The 20572-nt window shown below is 39.9% G+C and overlaps 1 protein-coding gene across 1 annotated transcript in view; it reads right to left on the bottom strand.

Annotated features, from left to right (window-relative positions):
• The window catches only part of LOC135199369 (uncharacterized), a 36095-nt gene that overhangs the window by 8905 nt on the left and 6618 nt on the right, over positions 1 to 20572 (bottom strand). Inside the window, exons 2-7 of the mRNA XM_064227346.1 lie at positions 16140 to 16605; positions 13561 to 13649; positions 10464 to 10635; positions 7844 to 8040; positions 2463 to 2611; positions 809 to 1048 (exon numbers count right to left, since the gene is read on the bottom strand). Of these exons, the coding sequence (XP_064083416.1) occupies positions 809 to 1048; positions 2463 to 2611; positions 7844 to 8040; positions 10464 to 10635; positions 13561 to 13649; positions 16140 to 16324 (1032 nt within the window). The 5' untranslated portion in view covers positions 16325 to 16605. The remainder of the gene's footprint in view (positions 1 to 808; positions 1049 to 2462; positions 2612 to 7843; positions 8041 to 10463; positions 10636 to 13560; positions 13650 to 16139; positions 16606 to 20572) is intronic.

Genomic DNA, 20572 nt, shown 5'->3' with positions numbered 1-20572 from the left:
GAGCTGAGTAAACACAGTGGTTTACAACCTCATTTGGTACCACTGTATGTTGCCAGATCTACTTCCATCATTTCATCGCTTATGACATCATCCTGCTTTGCCTATGATATGGTAACAATGTTTGTCCGTCGGACATTGTTCAACCCTGTGGACGCACCTTTAGACCTAAATTCTATATTCCAATCCCCTATGGATTAAGTTTTGCCATAGAAATACTTTGGTCATGATTATGATCAAGACTTAAATCGGAACATTTGGAGAATAAAGTAATGGAATATATATATATTAGGCCAAGCACTGGGACATATGAGGTCATTCCGCACTGAAAAGGAAATTCAAAAGTAAAAAGGCTTTTAAGGCGTAACAGGAGGAAAACCTTTTCCAGTTGCACTACGCAACAATTTTTAGGAGAGGGCTGAGGAAAGTAAGGTGGAAGAAAGAGAATATGAAAGGAGGTACAGTAAAAGGAACAAAAGTGGTTGCAACTAGGGGCAAAAGGGACACTGCACAGAACCTTGAGCCATGCCTACAGTGTACCCTGTGAAGTGACTGATGGCACTATACCTGTATAATTTTTAAGACTTTACAAAAAGCTTTCGAACACTTCCCTGGGTTCATCTTCATTCAAAAAAAAGAAAATATTCTTTTTTTTGGACTGAGGATGAACCCAGGGAAGGGTTCGAAAGCTTTTTGTAAAGTCTTAAAAATTATACATGGACTCTTAACACTTTGTATTATTGTGGACCCTTTAGAACAACAAGGTAAGTGACATTTAAAATGAAATATATAGCAGACGTATCCCTCCCACCTTCATTCTAGGCTTCATGTTGAACTGCAGGTAGGTGAAAATGAACACGAAGCCGCTGAACAGGTAGATGAAGACCCTCTTGACCCGGTCCTTCCCGGCAGCGACCGTCTGGAAGAGAAAGACGATGACCACGTGGATCCCTATGACGACAAAGATCCACCAATTCAGCGCTCCGGCGAAAAGGGCCATCGACTGGAAACGGGCTATCAGGAAAGGCAGCCACCAGAAGAAGATGAAGATCTGTAGGGGCAGGAAATAACAAAGTTAATGGATAATTAGAGTACTTCACTGGAGCTGGCAGTAAATTTCAACAGCTGATGCTATCGCAGTTAACCGCCATTGGTGAGAACTTCTTACGAACCAACTAGTAAAGGTTACAACTCAAATACTGCTGCTCAGAATGACAAGACACCAGCTTCAATCATGTCAGTTGTAGATATTTACTATCAGCTTACAAAAAACAACAGACTATAGCCAGTACCTCAAGCTGTCACTACTAACTTTTGAGGCCACACAGCAAAGAACCTTGAAGTAATGACTACAGTGCACCGCATGAGGTGCGTTGATGGCACTAGCCCCCTACGGAGAAGTAAACGATTTAGCACTTGGCTACGATGGTGAAAGTGGGTCTACTCCAGCTCTAGGAAATGTACCCCTTCTAGGGGTAGGTAGTGCCATCGATGAACTTCATGTGGTGCACTGCAAGTATTACTTGACTTTCTTTGCAGCTACAACTCCTTTCATTTCTTTTACTGAACCTCCATTCATGTTCCATTTCCTTCATCTTACTTTCATCTGCCCTCTCCTAACAATCGTTTCATAGTGTAACTGCAAAAGACATTTCTCTTGTAACACCTTTAAAACATTTTTACTCTCATTTCCCTTTTCAGCACTGAATGACCTCATAGGTCCCAGCTATTGTCCTTTGTCCTAAATTCTATATTCTATTCTATGCTAGTAAATGTATCTGAATTTGACAGACATACATATGTATAACTTTCTCCCTGGGCCAGTGGAGTAAACGTTACTTCGTTCTGATACCCTGGAAGCTAGTTCGAGTCTCACGCAGGCATTAGAATTTCTCAACTTCGTTTGTGCATTTGCGTCTAGTTAGTCACAACAAGCGTTTCCAAAATGTGAGGAAATTGAGAAGTTAAGACGCCATTGTGGTTATCCAAATGACATGCAGTGAACCCCCGTATTCCCGGATTTGCAGACTCAGATGTTCGCAGATTTCTCTCTGGAACATATACCCCCATTATTCATGGAAAATTTGCCTATTCACAGTATTTTTCTATGAAATATCTAAAAATTCTCTGGTTTTTTTTATCAATTTCATCATAAAATGCACTCTTTGTGATAAAACTATTTTAAAAAAAGGTACGTATAAATATTTTTAGTTGGTTTTTCTTGAATTTTACCTAACAAAACAGGCAGTTTTATGCATTTTTATAGGGGTTTCAACTCTTCGCGGGTTCTGGCTATTCATGGGGGTGTCTCGTACCTATCCCCCCGAAAATACGGAGGGTAACACTGTACATATTGAGTAAAAAGTGACCTGGCGGATTCTTAAATACACAGGTCACTTCGCTCTTCAGCTGATGCTTCAACATAATTCATAGAGAATGGCAATACTAAGTCAAATAGTACTAGCCTGAGTGTGACAGGGCAATCGAAACCTCTCGTGCTGGTCCATCTCCCCGCTGACGATTTGCGCTGTCGAGATGCTCTTCTGGTACGTGGAGATGATGTTCGCGGCCAGTGTTACGAGAGAGAGAGTCACTTGGAAGTACTCGATCGGTTCTGGAAAAGATAAAAGGGGATTAGAGTTGTCAGAATATGGTGAGGACGCAGTTATGGGGAGCGCAAACCTTCCTTCCCACAAACCATCGGCCCCTCCCAGCAAATCTCATGTTCTCAGATAACCCGTAGGGATCTAGTGGCCCTAGCTGCAACCCCTTTCATTCCTTTTACTGTACCTCTGTTCATATTCTCTTTCTTAACCCTCTCCTAACAGTTGTTTCATGGCGTAACTGCTTTGAGGTTTTCCTCCTGTTACACCTTTCACATCGTTTCACTCTGCTTCCGTTTCAGCACTGAATGACCTCATAGGGCCCCAGTGCTTGGCCTCTGGCCTAAATTCTATATTCTATTCTGTACTTGTAAAGCCTGAGTAATGTTTGGGAGCTGAAGTAATGTCTACAGCTTATGGCATAAGGTACACCGAAGGCAGTACCCCCTATTATTATTATTATTATTATTATTATTATTATTATTATTATTATTATTATTATTATTATTATATTGTTATTATTATTATTATTATTATTATTATTATTATTATTATTATTATTATTATTATTATTATTATTAATTGGAGAAACAAATCAACAGTTATGTAAATGTACATATATTTCAGTTTAAAAACAGCAAAGATAGCTTTCGGGAAATATATGTACATTTACATAACTGTGGATTTGTTTCTCCATTTGAAGACTCGTGCTACTATGAGGATTTTTTATTATTATTGATTATTATTTATTATTGATTATTAATTATTAATTATTATTTTTTTTTTATTTTTTTTTTTGTTTTTTTTTTTTTTTTTGCTCTATCACAGTCCTTCAATTCGACTGGGTGGTATTTATAGTGTGGGATTCCGGGTTGCATCCTGCCTCCTTAGGAGTCCATCACTTTTCTTACTATGTGTGCCGTTTCTAGGATCACACTCTCTGCATGAGGCCGGAGCTACTTCAGCTCTAGTTTTTTTCCAATTCCCTTTTCAGGGATATTGGGATCGTGCTAGTGCGCCTATGATTATGGGTACGATTTCCACTGGCATATCCCATATCCTTCTTATTTCTATTTTCAGATCTTGATACTTATCCATTTTTTCCCTCTCTTTCTCTTCAACTCTGGTGTCCCACGGTATTGCGACATCAATGAGTGATACTTTCTTCTTGACTTTGTCAATCAACGTCACGTCTGGTCTGTTTGCACGTATCACCCTATCCGTTCTGATACCATAGTCCCAGAGGATCTTTGCCTGATCGTTTTCTATCACTCCCTCAGGTTGGTGCTCGTACCACTTATTACTGCAAGGTAGCTGATGTTTCTTGCACAGGCTCCAGTGGAGGGCTTTTGCCACTGAATCATGCCTCTTTTTGTACTGGTTCTGTGCAAGTGCCGGGCATTCACTTGCTATGTGGTTTATGGTTTCATTTTTCGTATTGCACTTCCTACATATGGGAGAGATGTTATTTCCGTCTATCATACTTTGAACATATCTGGTTCTTAGGGCCTGATCTTGTGCCGCTGTTATCATTCCTTCAGTTTCCTTCTTTAGCTCTCCCCTCTGTAGCCATTGCCAATTGTCATCGCTGGCTAGTTCTTTAGTCTGTCTCATGTATTGTCCGTGCATTGGTTTGTTGTGCCAGTCCTCTGTTCTTTCTGTCTTTCTCCTGTCTCTGTATATTTCTGGGTCTTCATCTACTTTTATTAGTCCTTCTTCCCATGCACTCTTTAGCCACTCGTCTTCACTGGTTTTCAGATATTTGCCCCAGTTGCCTCAGGTTTTCGATGTTGACGCAGTCCTCTATACTTAGTAGTCCTCTCCCTCCTTCCTTTCGTGTTATGTATAGTCTGTCCGTATTTGCTCTTGGGTGTAGTGCTTTGTGTATTGTCATTTGTTTCCTGGTTTTCTGATCTATGCTGCGGAGTTCTGCCTTCGTCCATCCCACTATTCCTGCGCTGTATCTGATTACTGCACTGCCCATGTGTTTATGGCTTTTATCATATTTTCCGGCGTTGAGTTTTGACTTGAGTATCGCCTTGAGTCTCTGCATATATTCTTTCCTGATCGTGTCCTTCATCTCTTGGTGTTTTATATCTCCTTCCATTATTCCCAGGTATTTGTATCCTGTCTCATCTATGTGTTTGATGTTGCTCCCATCTGGTAGCTTTATCCCTTCAGTTCTCGTTACTTTGCCTTTTTGTATGTTGACTAAGGCGCATTTTTCTATTCCAAACTCCATCCTGATGTCTCCAGATACAATCCTTACAGTCTGGATTAGGGTATCTATTTCCTTCCTTGATGCTCTTACCATACAGCTTGATGTCGTCCATGAACATCAGATGGTTGATTCTGTTGCCTCTTTTCTTGAGTTGGTACCCGGCATCCATCTTCTGTAGTACTTTTGTCATGGGAATCATGGTAACTACGAAGAGTAGTGGGGACAGTGAGTCGCCCTGGAAGATCCCTCTCCTGATATTAACCTCTGCTAGTCTTTTTCCAGAGCTTGTAAGTATTGTATTCCAGTTGCGCATTGTATTTTTGAGGAAGCTGATGGTATTTTCCTCTGCCCCATATATTTTCAGGCATTCTATTAGCCATGTGTGTGGTATCATGTCGAAGGCTTTCTTATAGTCTATCCATGCCATGCTTAGGTTGGTTTCCTTCTCCTACTGTTCTTCATTACCATTTTGTCTATCAGGAGCTGGTCTTTTGTGCCCCTACACTTCCTTCTGCAGCCTTTCTGTTGGTGGGGGATGGTGTTTGTCTCCTCTAGGTAGTTGTATAGCCTTTCACTGATGATACCTGTTAGTAACTTCCACATTATTGGTAGGCAGGTGATAGGCCTGTAGTTACTGGGCTATATTTCCCTTACTCTTGTCGTTTTTGTACTAAAGGAATTTTCTTCTTCCTGTGGTCATCCATTTGGGTGCTTGGTGATTTGAGATACAATGCTGGAGTTGTTCTGCTATTCGTGGGTGAAGGGCCTTGAAGTTTTTGAGCCAGTATCCATGGACTTCATCGGGACCTGGGGCTTTCCAGTTTTGGCATTTTCTTTAGTTGGTGTCTGACTGTGTCTGTCGTGATGTCTGTGAATCTTTGTTTTATTCTCCCTGTTTCTTCTTCCTTGACTTCCTGGAGCCATGTTGCATTTTGTTTTGTGTGATACCGGATTGCTCCATATGTTTTCCCAGAGTCTCTTACTTGATTCGGCTTCAGGAATTTCTGGGTGGTTGTCTTCCCCTCTTAGTTGGCTGTATAGTCTTTTCTGGTTGGTTCCGAATAGTTTGTTCTGTTGGTATCCCTTATTCCTGTTCATGTACCGTTGGATCTTGTGTGCTTTGGCCTTAAGCCTCTGTTTTACATCTTCTATTGTGTTGTTAGTCCCCTCTCTTGTACTTTGTATTTCTCGTTGAGTTCCTCCCTTTTTTTCTTGCTTCTTAGCCTTTTTTCTGCCATCTCTTTCAGTTTACTCAAGTCAGATCTCATCACCATGATTTGCTTTTCCAGGCGCCTTTTCCAAGGAGGTTGCTGTTTTGGTTTCTGTTGGGTTGGTTGTGACGGTGGTGTTGGTGTTCGAATCCCCATCAGTTCTGCTACTAATCTTGCTCCTGCATATGTCAAGTTATTTGTTTCTGTGATACTGGTGGTGTGTATTAGCCCATTATTTCATTGACCTCACTTGTTTTCTCCCTTAATTTCTTGGTGTTGTAGGCTTTCATGGAGGGGATCTTTGTTCTCTCTGTATCTGGCTCCATCCATTGTCTGATCTTTTCTACCCATTCCGTCTTCTCTGTTACTTCGTCGGTGTTTCTTCGTGTGTCGTTGTTTGATACCTCATCCTCCCTGCCGTCTTCTGTGGCATCGTCTCTCAGTTCGTCTTCGTGTAATTCGTTGTCGTGTGACATTTCCCTTTCCAGTTCTTCTCTTTCTGTTGGGGAGAGCCAGTTCTTTTTCTTTATGTTCCTTACTTGGTCTGCCAGCCTCTGCTCTGTTTGGGGGGTGTTTTATTCCTCTCATTCCAGATGTTGACCAATCTTCTTCTATATCCTCTCTCCGTCGGGTTGCTTCTGATGTAGCATCTCCATATTTCCTTATTTTTCTTCTCTTGTCCATTTCTTCCTTTTGCCTCTGTAGCTCCAATCTCAGGCTGTTCATTACTGTCGTTGTGGTGATCAGTTGCTGGATGACGACCTCCAAGTACCTGACCGTCTTCCCCCTTCAATTGGGGTTGAATACCTGGTTGCCGGACGAAGCTCCTCTGTTGCCAGAGGTTCCATTTACGTCGTTGTCGTTTATTCCATCATTTCTTTCCATCATTGCTGAGTTTTGCTATTTAACCCATAGCTGGACCCTACCCCATCAGGGATAGGTACTCATTTACAGCTGAGTAGACTGAGGAAATTATGGTAAAGATCCTTTCCCAAGGAATCAACGCCGAGGAGAGCGGTCACCCATCCAACGACTGACCAGCCCCAATGTTGCTTAACTTGACTTAAGTCTATTGACGACCTAACCCACTCCTCCACGGCGCCACATTATTATTATTATTAATTATTATTATTATTATGATTATTATTATTATTATTATTATTATTTTATTTTAATTATTATTATTATTATTATTCAGAAAATTAACCCTATTCATAAAGAACAAGCACACCAAAGGGACCACTGACTTGAAATTCAAGCTTCTGAAGAACATAGAAACTGTACTTATCAAAAAAAAAAAAATTAATAAATATACAAAAATGTACTAAAACGCAAGAACAGAATTAGGGTAGTAATGCATTGCATCGTCACCTAAACTTTAAAGGTTCCAATTGCACGACATCCTCTTAAGGGAGGCTGTTTCAAAGTCCTCCAACGGCAAGAGGAATAAAGGCCCTCTGGATCTTTGCCGGAGAAGTTCGACGGCGAATTCAAAACATTGACGACCCCATATTGGTGCTTCTGCTTCAACTCACCTATGTCATAGAAGGGCGTGTCCATCCTCTGTAACTCACCTATGTCATAGAAGGGCGTGTCCATCCTCTGTAACTCACCTATGTCATAGAAGGGCGTGTCCATCCTCTGTAACTCACCTATGTCATAGAAGGGCGTGTCCATCCTCTGTAACTCACCTATGTCATAGAAGGGCGTGTCCATCCTCTGTTAACTCAACCTATGTTCATAGAAGGGCGTGTCCATCCTCTGTAACTCACCTATGTCATAAAAGGGCGTGTCCATCCTCTGTAACTCACCTATGTCGTAGAAGGGCATGTCCATCCTCCGTATCGTGATCTTGTACAGCCTGAGTAATATCTGCGGCGCTGACTCCGTAAAGGCTTCCAGGAACTTGACCAGGTAGGCACGGCTGGGCCTGTTCAGATTATTCAGGTGGTGCTGTCTGCTCGAAGGGAACAGGGCCATGATGCCGTGATATATTTGGTGGAGGTCCCTGGAAGATAGGAAGAAGAAATGGTAGTATAGTTGTGGATAGATGGCCCCCCCCCCACCCCCCTAGAATCAGGGATAACAAGAAGACTGCAAGATGATAGAGCTTTCATTTCTACAGATATGCAGGTTTCTACAATACAATTAATCATTATCGCTTCTTTTCAACTGTATTTCCTACAACAGGAATACAGTGGTTAGCATATATACTACATTCCAAAATCAAGAATACAGTATACTGTCGTTTTCATATCTACAGAGATTTGCAAGTGTCTATCCTACAAAAATTCATGATTGCAGCCTTCCAAATGAACTATCTACATGACTGTAGAAGCCTTCTACAGTCTCAACGTTCCCTTTCAAGATATAAAATTATTTTTCAGACCAACAAGGCGTGATCCGACCTCCAGCTTACTCGAGGCGCACGCCAAAATCTATGGTCGAATAGCGCGTTGTTTCAACAACGAAAATTAAAATAAATACGCTATATTTTCTTAAAAATAATTCTTCTGTGCTGTTTAACATACAAGTTGTTTATTTTTGACATCTTTATTTTAATAAATCATGAATATCTTCTCCTAAAATTCCTGTATCTATAACTCGACGCAAAACACCTTTTACAGACCTTTTTAGGCTCTTCCATAGGCCTTTCCTAACCCCCCAACAACAACAACATTGATGTAGTTTGCAGGCTTACTCCCCGAGTAAGCAATAACCACAAGAAAGTGAAATACTATTCAGGCAAAAACTACATAACTGCTTGACCAATCAACTTGAAATTAAAACTGACACATTACTGACAACCAGCTAACGGACGATAACAACCGTATCTACTCCTTCTTATTACTTCAGTGGAATAACTTGAGAACTGACTCGCCACATATTCCTATAGCAGGTTTTTCTAGCAAAAGACTTAGTTTTTTTTTTTTTTTTTTTTTTTTGTGTGTGTGTGTGTGTGTGATGTGGTGCTGTGTGGCTAAAAATTCGGGGGGAGAGAGAGAGAGAGAGAGTTAAAATGTGAATAAATATATATATATATATATATATATATATATATATATATATATATATATATATATATATATATAAAGAGAGAGAGAGAATCATCTTCGTCCTCTAAAGAGAGAGAGAGAAAGTGAGTGAGGGAATCTCTCTCTCTCTCTCTCCTCGCTTTTATGGTGACAAAAGCCTCGCACCGAGGGCGAGGACCACTGGTCCGTAAAAAAAAATGGCAGAATATAAGATTAAGCCGGGAACACATCAATACTCTCTCTCTCTCTTTCTCTTTGTTTCTCCGCTATCCCTTTGAACTGACAGCTCTTTCTGTCTTTTGATTTATGTCTCGCCTATGTCTGTGCATCTGTATCGACCCCCCAGAATTGATGACTCGACTCAGTAGCCCATTCTATATATTATATATATATATATATATATCATATATATTATATATATATATATATATATCTATATATATATATATTAATATATTATATACATATATATATATATATATATATATATATATATATATTATATATATATATATATCTATTCAGCAAGAAAACGCTTTTGTTTTTGCTGTATTGATTTATTGATTATTGTTTTTTATGTTATGTTGTTTTTTCAGCAAAAAAATAAATGAATTATCTCTCGCTCTATTTAAACGTAAACCTATATCCTAAATAGTTCAAAATCTAGTGTCAAAAGTCTCCATATACAATGCGCCACTCACCTTGAAGAATACGGTATAAGATTTTGCCCAAAGGTCAAGCGCTGGGACCCTAGAGCTCATTCAGCGTTGAGAATAACGTACGGAAAATGCTCGGCAAACAGTCCATCTAAAACCACTTCAATCTTTTGTCACTTTCATTCACATTCTGCATCACACTTCTCTGCCGTTACGGAGATTTGGCTCAGCAGTTTCTTCAGTCGTACTTCTAATATCTTTAGCGCACACCCTGCTGCTACCTTCCTCCCTTCGCCTCATCAGTGAGCTGAAAAGGTCATTGATGACCACGATGACCGGGACGTAAGACTAGCAGCTACTCTTTCCACCCATGTGGGACACAGGGGAGCCAGGCATTGGCTGCTGCTAAAAGGCTCAGCAGAATGGTCACGCGCACACTGGATATCTATCAGGCCTCGAATGGGGCTTTATCTTGGGACTACAGTGGCTGAAAGTTTTTTTCATAATACTGCTCAGTTATTATAACCTACCAGACACCTGTATGAATGACCCAGTCTACCAAAGTATTACCTGATACCTATATGAATGGAGAAATCTACCAGATACCTGTACGAGTGAACCAACGTACCAAATACTACCAGACGCCGATACGAACGAACCAATCTTGTACAACGCAGAAGCGAGCGAGCGAAACCCTCTATCGAAGACTACTCCCTTGAACACCTCCATACACTCCTTACCTGACGACCGGCCAAAGAGGCAGCACCGGAAAGACGAGAAGCCAGAAGGGCGCCTTGATGCACGTCAGAAGCCCCGTCGTGTTGTAGAGGACCTGCGTGAAGGCGAAGAGGGCGAACAGAAACCCGGGAGTGAAGACTAGGGCCAGGGTTATGGCGGCGAAGGCCAAATCTCCTGCGGGAACAATAACATTACAGCAATTTAAAGTTACTTGACATAATAAGAGACATTTGAGATTATTATTAGTTCTCGAGTCCTCCCCAGAGGGGGAAGGGGAGGCTAGTCACGCCCCTTTTCATGCTTTGGGTGTGATTGCTGCAGAAGGCTGAGTGCCAGGTCATGGCTATAGTTGGCACTTGGTGTACTTGCTAGTTAGTCAGCTCTTTATCTTTAGACACTTGTTCAAGGGTGATCGGAATTTGGTTCTCAACCGGGGAGGGCTCGGCAATTCGCCGCAAGCCATAGGATAAAAATAAAACTTCCTTAATGACATACATTATTCTCTTGACAAGATTGAGTAACTCATATTCATTAGTTTATGAAGAAATGCTAAGGTATCACTTTTATAGCATTAGTTTTCTATAGTCTACCACTCTAGTTAGACTCGTTCAGATCCTACGGATGTTCGGATCCACGCTACCAGGTCTTTAATGCGCCGTTGAGTGCCAGAGAGTGTACAGTTAAAATCCTCCTCAACTTCTGTATGTTTGTTTGTTTGTTTGTATGGTGTTTTTACGTTGCATGGAACCAGTAATGGTTATTCAGCAACGGGACCAACGGCTTTACACGTGACTTACGAACCACGTCGAGAGTGAACTTCTATCACCAGAAATACCCACATCTCTCACTCCTCAATGGAATGATCAAGAATCGAACTCGCGCGGCCACTGAGGTGGCGCACATCCAAGACCATACCAACCACGCCACTGAGGCGCTGCATCTGTATTTAGTCTTGAGAGCAACGAGCGAGGGAAAAGGCAGCTTTACACTTCATGTACTTCTGTGAGGCTGCAATTTCCAAACTCGTCGCTCTGAAGACCAAATACAGAACCAGGCTGAATGTTCACGGGTTCTAACGCTGTGCATTCTCTGGCATTGAACCACGCATTCAAGATCTAGTACCTAAGCGTCAAGTATCTCACTGATTCATTCCTAAGATAAAAAAAAACACCCCCTTCTCTTTATCTTTTCTTCCATTATGCTTTAAATCTGGCTATGAAAAATCACGAAAAATATTGCAAAATGCTAAAAAAAAGTATTAAATTCGATTAAAAATAAAAAAAAATATTGCAGGAAATTGTACGAATATAGAACGGATAACTAGGGAATTTTTCCATCACTCAGGTATACCTGACACACCTGGGTCAACCTTGTCTCATCTGTATGACTCTTATTTAGATATATTTAATTTTCTCTTCATAGCATACAAGGGAGAAATTATTCTCGGCTTCCAACGAGCTGGAACTTTTCCATCGCTCAGGTGTATACCTTGCACACCTAGGTCAGTCATTCCATCTCACACCATCCTATATTCCATTTGTATCTTTTATTCTGAGAGTTCCATCTTCTCTCCTTCTCTCTTTCTCTCTGCATTGATCTCTCTCTCTCTCTCTCTCAGCATTGATTTGGGTCTCTCTCTCTCTCTCTCTCTCTCTCTCTCTCTCTGCATTGATAATATATATATATATATATAATATATAATATTATATATATTATATATATATATACACCATATATATAATACATATATATATATATATTATATATATTTATATATATATATATATATATATATATTATATATATATATATATATCTGCATTTACTTGGCGCTCTCTCTCTCTCTCTCTCTCTCTCTCTCTCTCTACTATATCCGCTTACATATATATTCTCACGTGTGTAACCCTAATTAAACTGCAATTACCCTCACTTACAACGATATATATATATTCTCTCTCTCTCTCTCTCTCTCTCTCTCTCTCTCTCTCTCTCTCTCTCTCTCTCTCTCCCCACAGCCTTGACGTAAACAAACCACACTTTAATAGTCAGAGGGCTAAGAGAGTCCTGACACGCTACCACCAATATGTCACGTTCATTCTCGTGCGTCTGCTTGTTTGTTTGGTTGTTTGTGTGTTTGTTTGTTTGTTTGTTTGCATGTTTGTTTGATTGTTGTTGTTCGTTCGTGTTTGTTTGTGTGTGTTTTTGTTTGTTTATTGTCAAGGCCTTTCTTGGGGTTCAAGGAGCATTGATCTACTTGGGGTGGCTGGTATAATATTCTCTCTCTCTCTCTCTCGTCGTCTCTCTCTTCCCCTCTCTCTCTCTCTCTCAGTAGGTTTTTGTACCTAATTGTTAACCAACTGCATGAGAAGAGAGAGAGAGAGAGAGAATTCCCCCTACCACGAAAAATGGGGTTTCCATTATCACTTTTATTTCTTGGGGAATGTTTCACTACGCGACTGGAGTTACCTCACCTTTTTATTCAGTGGTCAATAATTTGGGCGTTTGAATTTTATGGGTCTCTCTCTTCTCTCTCTCTCTCATCTCCTCACGCTGTCTTCTCTCCTCGTCTCTCTCTCTCCTCCTCCTCTCTCTCTCTCTCCTCTCTATCTCCTAGAGATAAGTGAGCACACGATGTCTCCTCTTGGGATGGACTAATAAGACTTTGAGACATCCTAATCCTTGTAAATTCTTGTAAAACTCTCTCTCTCTCTCTCTCTCTCTCTCTCTCTCTCTCTCTCTCTCTCTCTCTCTCTCTCAGTAGGTTTTGTACCTAATTGTTAACCAACTGCATGAGAGAGAGAGAGAGAGAGATTCCCCTACCACGAAAATGGGGTTCCATTATCACTTTATCTTTGGGGAATGTTTACTGCGCTGAGATTACCTCACTTTTATCAGTGCAATATTGCGTTTGAATTTTATGCTCTCTCTCTCTCTCTCTCTCTCTCTCTCTCTCTCTCTCTCTCTCTCTCCTAGAGATAAGTGAGCACCCGATGTCTCCTCTTGGGATGGACTAATAAGACTTTGAGACATCCTAATCCTTGTAAATTCTTGTAAAACTCTCTATCTCTCTCTCTCTCTCTCTCTCTCTCTCTCTCTCACCTCTCCTGTAGTCAGCCACAGCCACGGAGACGTCTGTCACGATGTCTAGGACGTACATGGACATCTTGAAGGCGCGCCCAAAGACGTACCTGCAACGTGAACTGGAATTAATGGAGGTCTTCGACTTTGGTCTTTGGAGAGGAGGAACTTTGTCCTCCGTGTGTTTTCAATCCTTCTCTTTCTACTTTCGCTAGCTTGGGGAGTAAGCCTTACAAACTACTTTGCTAGCGTACAGGAATTTAAGGAGGAGATATTTATGAATTATTTATAAAAAATTAAAATGTAAAAAGTAGGTAATGTGCTATTTTGTTGTTGTTCTAGTTCTTGTTGGGGGATTGGAAAGGTCAGAAAAAGGGGTTTCGCATCGAGTTAAACGTACAGGAATTTTAGGGTAGAATATTTATTATTTATTCATTTGAACGAAAAAATAAAATATAAATAATGTTTACGTTAAACAGCACAGAAGAATTATTTCTAACAATATAAAGGGTATTCATTTTCATTTTCGCTGCCGAAACAAGGCTCTATTTGACCATAGATTTGAGCACGTTTTAAATCACATTAAAAGCCAGGGACGTAACATTTACAACTTGTAGGCGAGGGTAAAATCTTGCACACGTCCCGAGTAAGCTATCTATTCATTTTATTAATCTGCCTTCGTTGAGAAGGATATGTTCAAGTGGTTTGTAATTATCTGATCACCTTCTTCCACTTTTATCTATTTATTAATATGGTAATTTATCTTATTTTTCTTTTCGTAGTACATTATCACCACCTCTTCATGTATTTCCCGTTATTACCTTCTATTATTCCGTTCAAATGAACGCCATCTTCTGAATAATCTGTCATTCAATCACGGCCAAACGGTTGGTCCGACGTGCATGAAACTTGACAGGGTTATAGTGGGGACAACTAAGATGGTTTATAATGGAGTTTCATCCTACCTCCCCTCTTCCCCCTCTGATGGGGGTAGGGGTGAAAAGGGATTCTCTGAAACGGAGCTGGTTCTGCCCTTGAAACGAGGATGGTAACACCCGTAGACTTATACTCTGTTTTTTTTTTTTTACAACTGTCCATCCGCCTGTGGTGTTTTTGTATGGTAACACTGCGTCCCGGGCTTCAGATAGTTACGCTATGTGTAAGTTTTAGGAAAATAAAAGAATATCTGGGTGTACATTTGCAACTGAAAAGTGTTTTAATAATTTACTGTATGCGAATTACACCGTTAATATTCGAAATAGGATATTATTATAATCGTTGAATGTAAGCTGAATGTAACTATCTAAAGCCCGGGACGCAGTGTTACCATACAAAAACACCACAGGCGGATGGACAGATGGAAAAAAACAGAGTATAGTTACTTTACGAATCTTTTACATAATTTCTGCGTACGTATGTTTGCTAGTAATAATAATAATAACACAAATAGTATTTTCTATCCTTCATTCGCAAACGAATGCCCCCACGTAAACAAACCGACCAATCATCATTAATTCAGGGACGCAATACGAACCTCCCGGAATCTCTCTGGTGATAAGATTGGGAACGGCTTTATACGTGACTTCCGAACCCCGTCCGAGAGTGAACCTCTATCAAAAGAAATACACATCTCTGACTCCTCAATGGAATGCCTTAGAATCTAACTCGCGGTCACCGAGGTGGCAGGCCAAGACCATACAGATCACGCCACTGAAGCGCTTCGTGCACTGGTAGGCCTATAGTAGGTTACAAAGGGCTCCCTCTTTGATAAATAAATGCAAAACACACCAGTTCTGTCTTTGTCGCATTGAGTAATTTTCCGCTAAACCTTTGTGTATCTCGTATATTTCTTATTCTACACAGATATACAGACATACACACCACCTACGCACACACACACACACACAATATACATACATACAAACACAAAATCCCCATAGCCCATATCATACACAGGGATCATTACACCCTTCCCAAGCGCCCCCCCCCCCCCCCCTAAAAAAAAAAAATTATCTTACGTTATTCTACACAGATATACACACATATGCACACACACACACAATATATATACATACATAGACACACAAAATCCCCATAGCCCCATATCATACACAGGGATCATTACACCCTTACCCAAGCGCCCCCCAAAAAAAATTATCTTACGTTATTCTAAACAGACACACACACACCTATGCACACACACACATATATATACATACATACATACACAAAATCCCCATAGCCCCATATCATACACAGGGATCATTACACCCTTACCCAAACGCCGCCCAAAAATTATCTTATGACGTGACCAGCCGGGCCAGAATCACACACCTGTATAATTTGGGTCATCCAAGATATCTTATCTCATTATCTGCCACGTGACTATTATTATTATTATCATTATTATCATATGGAGTCAAAATACCTCTGCAAATATAATGTGTATCTACAGTGCTCCTCACACGCCATCAGGTAGGCAATAACTCAATACTTTAAAAAGTGGCAAAAATAAAAGCGTGAATGACGAACGTATTTCGATAATCATTAAACGTTGGAATCTCTCTCTCTCTCTCTCTCTCTCTCTCTCTCCAACTTACTTCCAAAATATGGAGCAGGAGGGACCACAACCGGAAGTAGACCTGCAGCAACAAAGGGCGCCTTTCCTTTCGTCAGAGAGGTCCTCCTCTTCCGGATCGTCTCCCAGAGCCGCCCTGGACCAAGCCAGCTTCTTGTTCTCCATCTTGTCCATCGCCTTTCCGTTCATCTGCGATCCCTTCCTCATCCGGGGAAGCTAACGTCAGGAATTCGCAGGAGATCGTCTCGAGATCGTCGGAAGATCGTCTCGAGATCGTCGGAAGATCGTCTTGAGATCGTCGTAAGATCGTCTTGGGAGATCGTCTTCAGATCGTCAGGAATTCGCAGGAGATTGTCGGAAGATCGTCTTTAGATCGTCAGGAGATCGTCTTAGGATCGTCTTGAGATCGTCGCTTACTTCCTCACAGCCCACAACAAGATTCTGTCACCGGCGGCGCCCTCAGCAGGATGGGCGTCAGTCATTAGGACCTGTGGGTGAATCAAGATGATTAGTACCATTATTATTATTATTATTACTATTATTATTATTATTATTATTATTAGAGAGAGAGAGAGAGAGAGAGAGAGAGAGAGAGACCTTACAGACCTTATGTCTTGTTCGGGTTGCCCCAGGTCCCTCAGTGTGAGGCACCTCTAATGTCTACCAGAGAGTTGCTAGTACATCTTCCGGTATATTTTGCATCTTCCAATCTTGGATGGTCTGGGATGCAGCTTAGATATTTGTCGAGCTTATTCTTAAACACATGATCTACGCTCACTCCTGATATATTCCTCAGATGAGCTGGCAACGCATTGAATAGACGCTGCATTATCGATGCTGGTGCGTAGTGGATTAATGTTCTGTGTGCTTTCCTTATTTTTTCCTGTATAGTTTTTGGGCACTATTAATCTACCTCTGCTTGCTCGTTCTGATATTTTTAGCTCCATGATGTTTTCGGCAATTCCTTCTATCTGTTTCCATGCCCGAATTATCATGTAGCGTTCTCTTCTCCTTTCTAGACTATATAATTTTAAGGATTGTAGTCTTTCCCAGTAGTCAAGATCCTTAAATTCTTCTATTCTAGCTGTAAAGGACCTTTGTACACTCTATTTGTGCAATATCCTTTTGATAGTGTGGGTACCATATCATATTGCAATATTCAAGTGGACTACGAACATATGTTTTATAAAGCATAATCATGTGTTCAGCTTTTCTTGTTTTGAAGTGCCGTAACAACATTCCCATTTTTGCTTTACATTTTGCCAATAGAATTGCTATTTGATCATTGCATAACATGTTCCTATTCATCATCACACCAAGGTCTTTAACTGCTTCCTTATTTGTGATTGTCTCATTATTAGGTCCCCTATATGCATATAGCTTTCCTTCTCTGTCTCCATAATTTATTGATTCAAATTTATCAGAGTTAAATACCATCCTATTTACCCCCGCCCAATCATATACTTAGTTAAGGTCTCTTTGTAGAGCGTTCCTATCTTCATCACAAGTAATTTCTCTACTTATTCTTGTGTCATCGACGAAACTACTCACTACTGAGTCCTTAACATTACTGTCTATGTCTGCAATCATAATAACAAATGCAGCTAACACTGTACCTTGTGGCACACCGGATATTACCTTAGCTTCATCCAATTTCTCATCGTTTGCAATAACTATCTGTTTTCTGTTGTGTAAAAATTCTTTTAACCATCTTCCTACTTTATCCACTATATTATGTTTTCTAATTTTCTTCGCTAATATATTATGGTCTACTTGTCAAAGCTTTTGCAAAGTCTAGATAAACCACATCTGTTTCATTTCCGCTTTTCATATTTTTGTATATGTCTCACGGTGGACTAACAGTTGGGTTGGGTACTTTTTCCAGGTACGAAACCATGTTGTTCCTATATTAAACATATTTTTTAATTAAATGTTTCATAATATTTTTCTTCGTTTCCCTTTCATACACTTTCATAATATGTGATGTTAGACTCACAGGCCTATAATTACTTGCCTCTAGTCTTGATCCACTTTTGAAAGTAGGAGTAATATATGCTAATTTGTGCTCATCATAAATCTTGCCTGTATCTACACTTTGTCTTAATAATATTGCAAGTGGCTTTGCGATAGAATGAACTACTTTCTTTAACAAAATAGCAGGGACACCATCAGGACCTGCAGCAGCTCCATTTTCAATTTCATTAATAGCTTGCACAATATCAGCTTCATTAATATCTATGTCAGCTAAATATTCACTATTTTCGTCCCTTACTTCTATATCATTATCTTCATTATCAATTCTAGGGGTGAATTCTCTCTTATATCGTTCTGCCAATATGTTGCATATTTCCTTTTTTTTCATTCGTTAATCTCCCTTCAATCCTATTTCTATTCTTCTTTTATTCATCTTTTTCGCGTACAAGCATAATAGTTTGGGGTTTTGCTTGATATTTACTAGGGTCCCGTTTTTCATTTTCTTTTGATTGTATAATCTTTTGTTCTGCATTTTCTATCTTACTTTTTAGTTCCATCACTTTCCATGCATTTTTTTTCTTTTGCAAAACCTTTTTTCCACTTTCTGATTTTCTGGAAGAAGATCCTTCTGTCTCTTGGTATGCATGACCGATGTTTACTTTTCTTCCTCGGTATATATTTATCCACTATTTTCTCTAATATTTTATATAATATCTCCGTATTTACCCTTATGTCATCACTTACGAAAATGTTATCCCAATCTTTGTATTTATTTCCATAACGTGAGACGAGAGAGAGAGAGAGAGAGAGAGAGAGAGAGAGAGAGAGAGAGAGAGAGAGAGAGCGCAGCCACGTAACATCAATCCCTTATCAAGTATGTCATGGAAACTCCTATCATAATTTGAAAGAGAGAAACAGAGGGACTTGGGAGGAGGGAGAAGTGTGTAAGGTAGGGTGAGGTGGATGGTAGGGACGTAGGTCAAAGGTCACACTATGCTGAAATTTCGTGGGGGGGGGGGGGGGGAGGGGGATGGGTGCCTGCCCCATCTGACCCCCCCCCTCCCTCCCCCAATCAGGTGGGCGGGGCCAGTTATTGACTACAGGTGATCTTGGTATAATTCTCTCTCTCTCTCTCTCTCTCTCTCTCTCTCTCCCCGATATAAGGAACGCATAAATCACAAGAGGGCATAATAAAAACGTAATTCACTCTCGCCCAATCAAGAATTACATTGAAATAGTCAAAAGGTAATTTGGACTTGCTTGGATATGAAATTATATTGGTGATGTCTGTCTGTCTCTGTATAATATATATATATATATATATATATATATATATATATATATATATATACAGGGTGGGCCAAAAGTAGCCTACACAGTTAAAACAGGTAATACGCAGTACATTTATTTATTTTTATTAAACGCATAAGTGGCATATTTAAGAATGAGTGACATGATAAGGATAAAAATAAGTAGCAAGTATTAATGGCACAGTATTAATTTTCTATTGAAGAGTACTTCGAATGAGAAACAGTTCATGAAGTAACTGTGAGGCTACTTTTGGCCCACCCTGTATATAATATAATATAATAATATATATATATATATATATATATATATCATATATATAGATATATATATAATATATATATATATATATAGATAATATATTAGATATAATAATATACAGGCGTTCCTTGATCTGCAAGATATCGATAGCTGACATTGTGACCGTCAGCTGCAAAAGAAAGTAAAAAATAAAAATAAAAAATAAAAAAAACAGCTGATCAACGATCGAGCGAAGCTGTTGCATAAAAGAAATAAAAATCCACTTTTTTATCGACAGTAAATTCGCTTAAGTGAGAAAAAAAATATGCCAATATATTGACCCTTGGTCCGGACAAGTAATGGACGGGTAATGCTGACCTATCAATATATATAATATACATATATAAGAAACAGAGAGAGAGAGAGAGAGAGAGAGAGAGAGAGAGATCCCTTCTGTGAATTAAAAATTAATAAAATCAGTGCTTGCTTGCTTGCTTGCTTGCACACACACACACACACACGAACCCACAAGCACGCAGTTATAATCAGGTCTCAAATGAAGAGTGTAGCAATTATGCAGATGGCTGTGGTTACTGGGCTCCGCCAGAAGGGATTTATGCAGTACCAGGTAATCCTCAAGGTCCTTCTCAACTCCTGAGGGATTTATCAAGTACCAGGTAATCCCCCCAAGTTCTTCTGAAAATGCTGAGAGATTTATCATGTACTTTTAAATTTGAAACTGCTGAGAGATTTATCAAGTACCAGGTAATCCCCCCAAGTTCTTCTGAAAATGCCGAGAGATTTATCAAGCACCAGGTAATCCCCAGGTTCTTTTGAGACTGCTGATGGATTCATCAAGTACCAGGTAATCCCCCAAGATGTTCTGAAATTGCCGAGGGATTCATCAAGTACCAGATAATCCCCTAGTTGTTC

This window comes from Macrobrachium nipponense, chromosome 25, assembly GCF_015104395.2.
Source record: "Macrobrachium nipponense isolate FS-2020 chromosome 25, ASM1510439v2, whole genome shotgun sequence".
NCBI lineage: Eukaryota > Metazoa > Arthropoda > Malacostraca > Decapoda > Palaemonidae > Macrobrachium > Macrobrachium nipponense.
The sequence above is the reverse complement of the archived record's forward strand: the minus strand, read 5'-3'. Positions and strand labels throughout refer to the sequence as shown.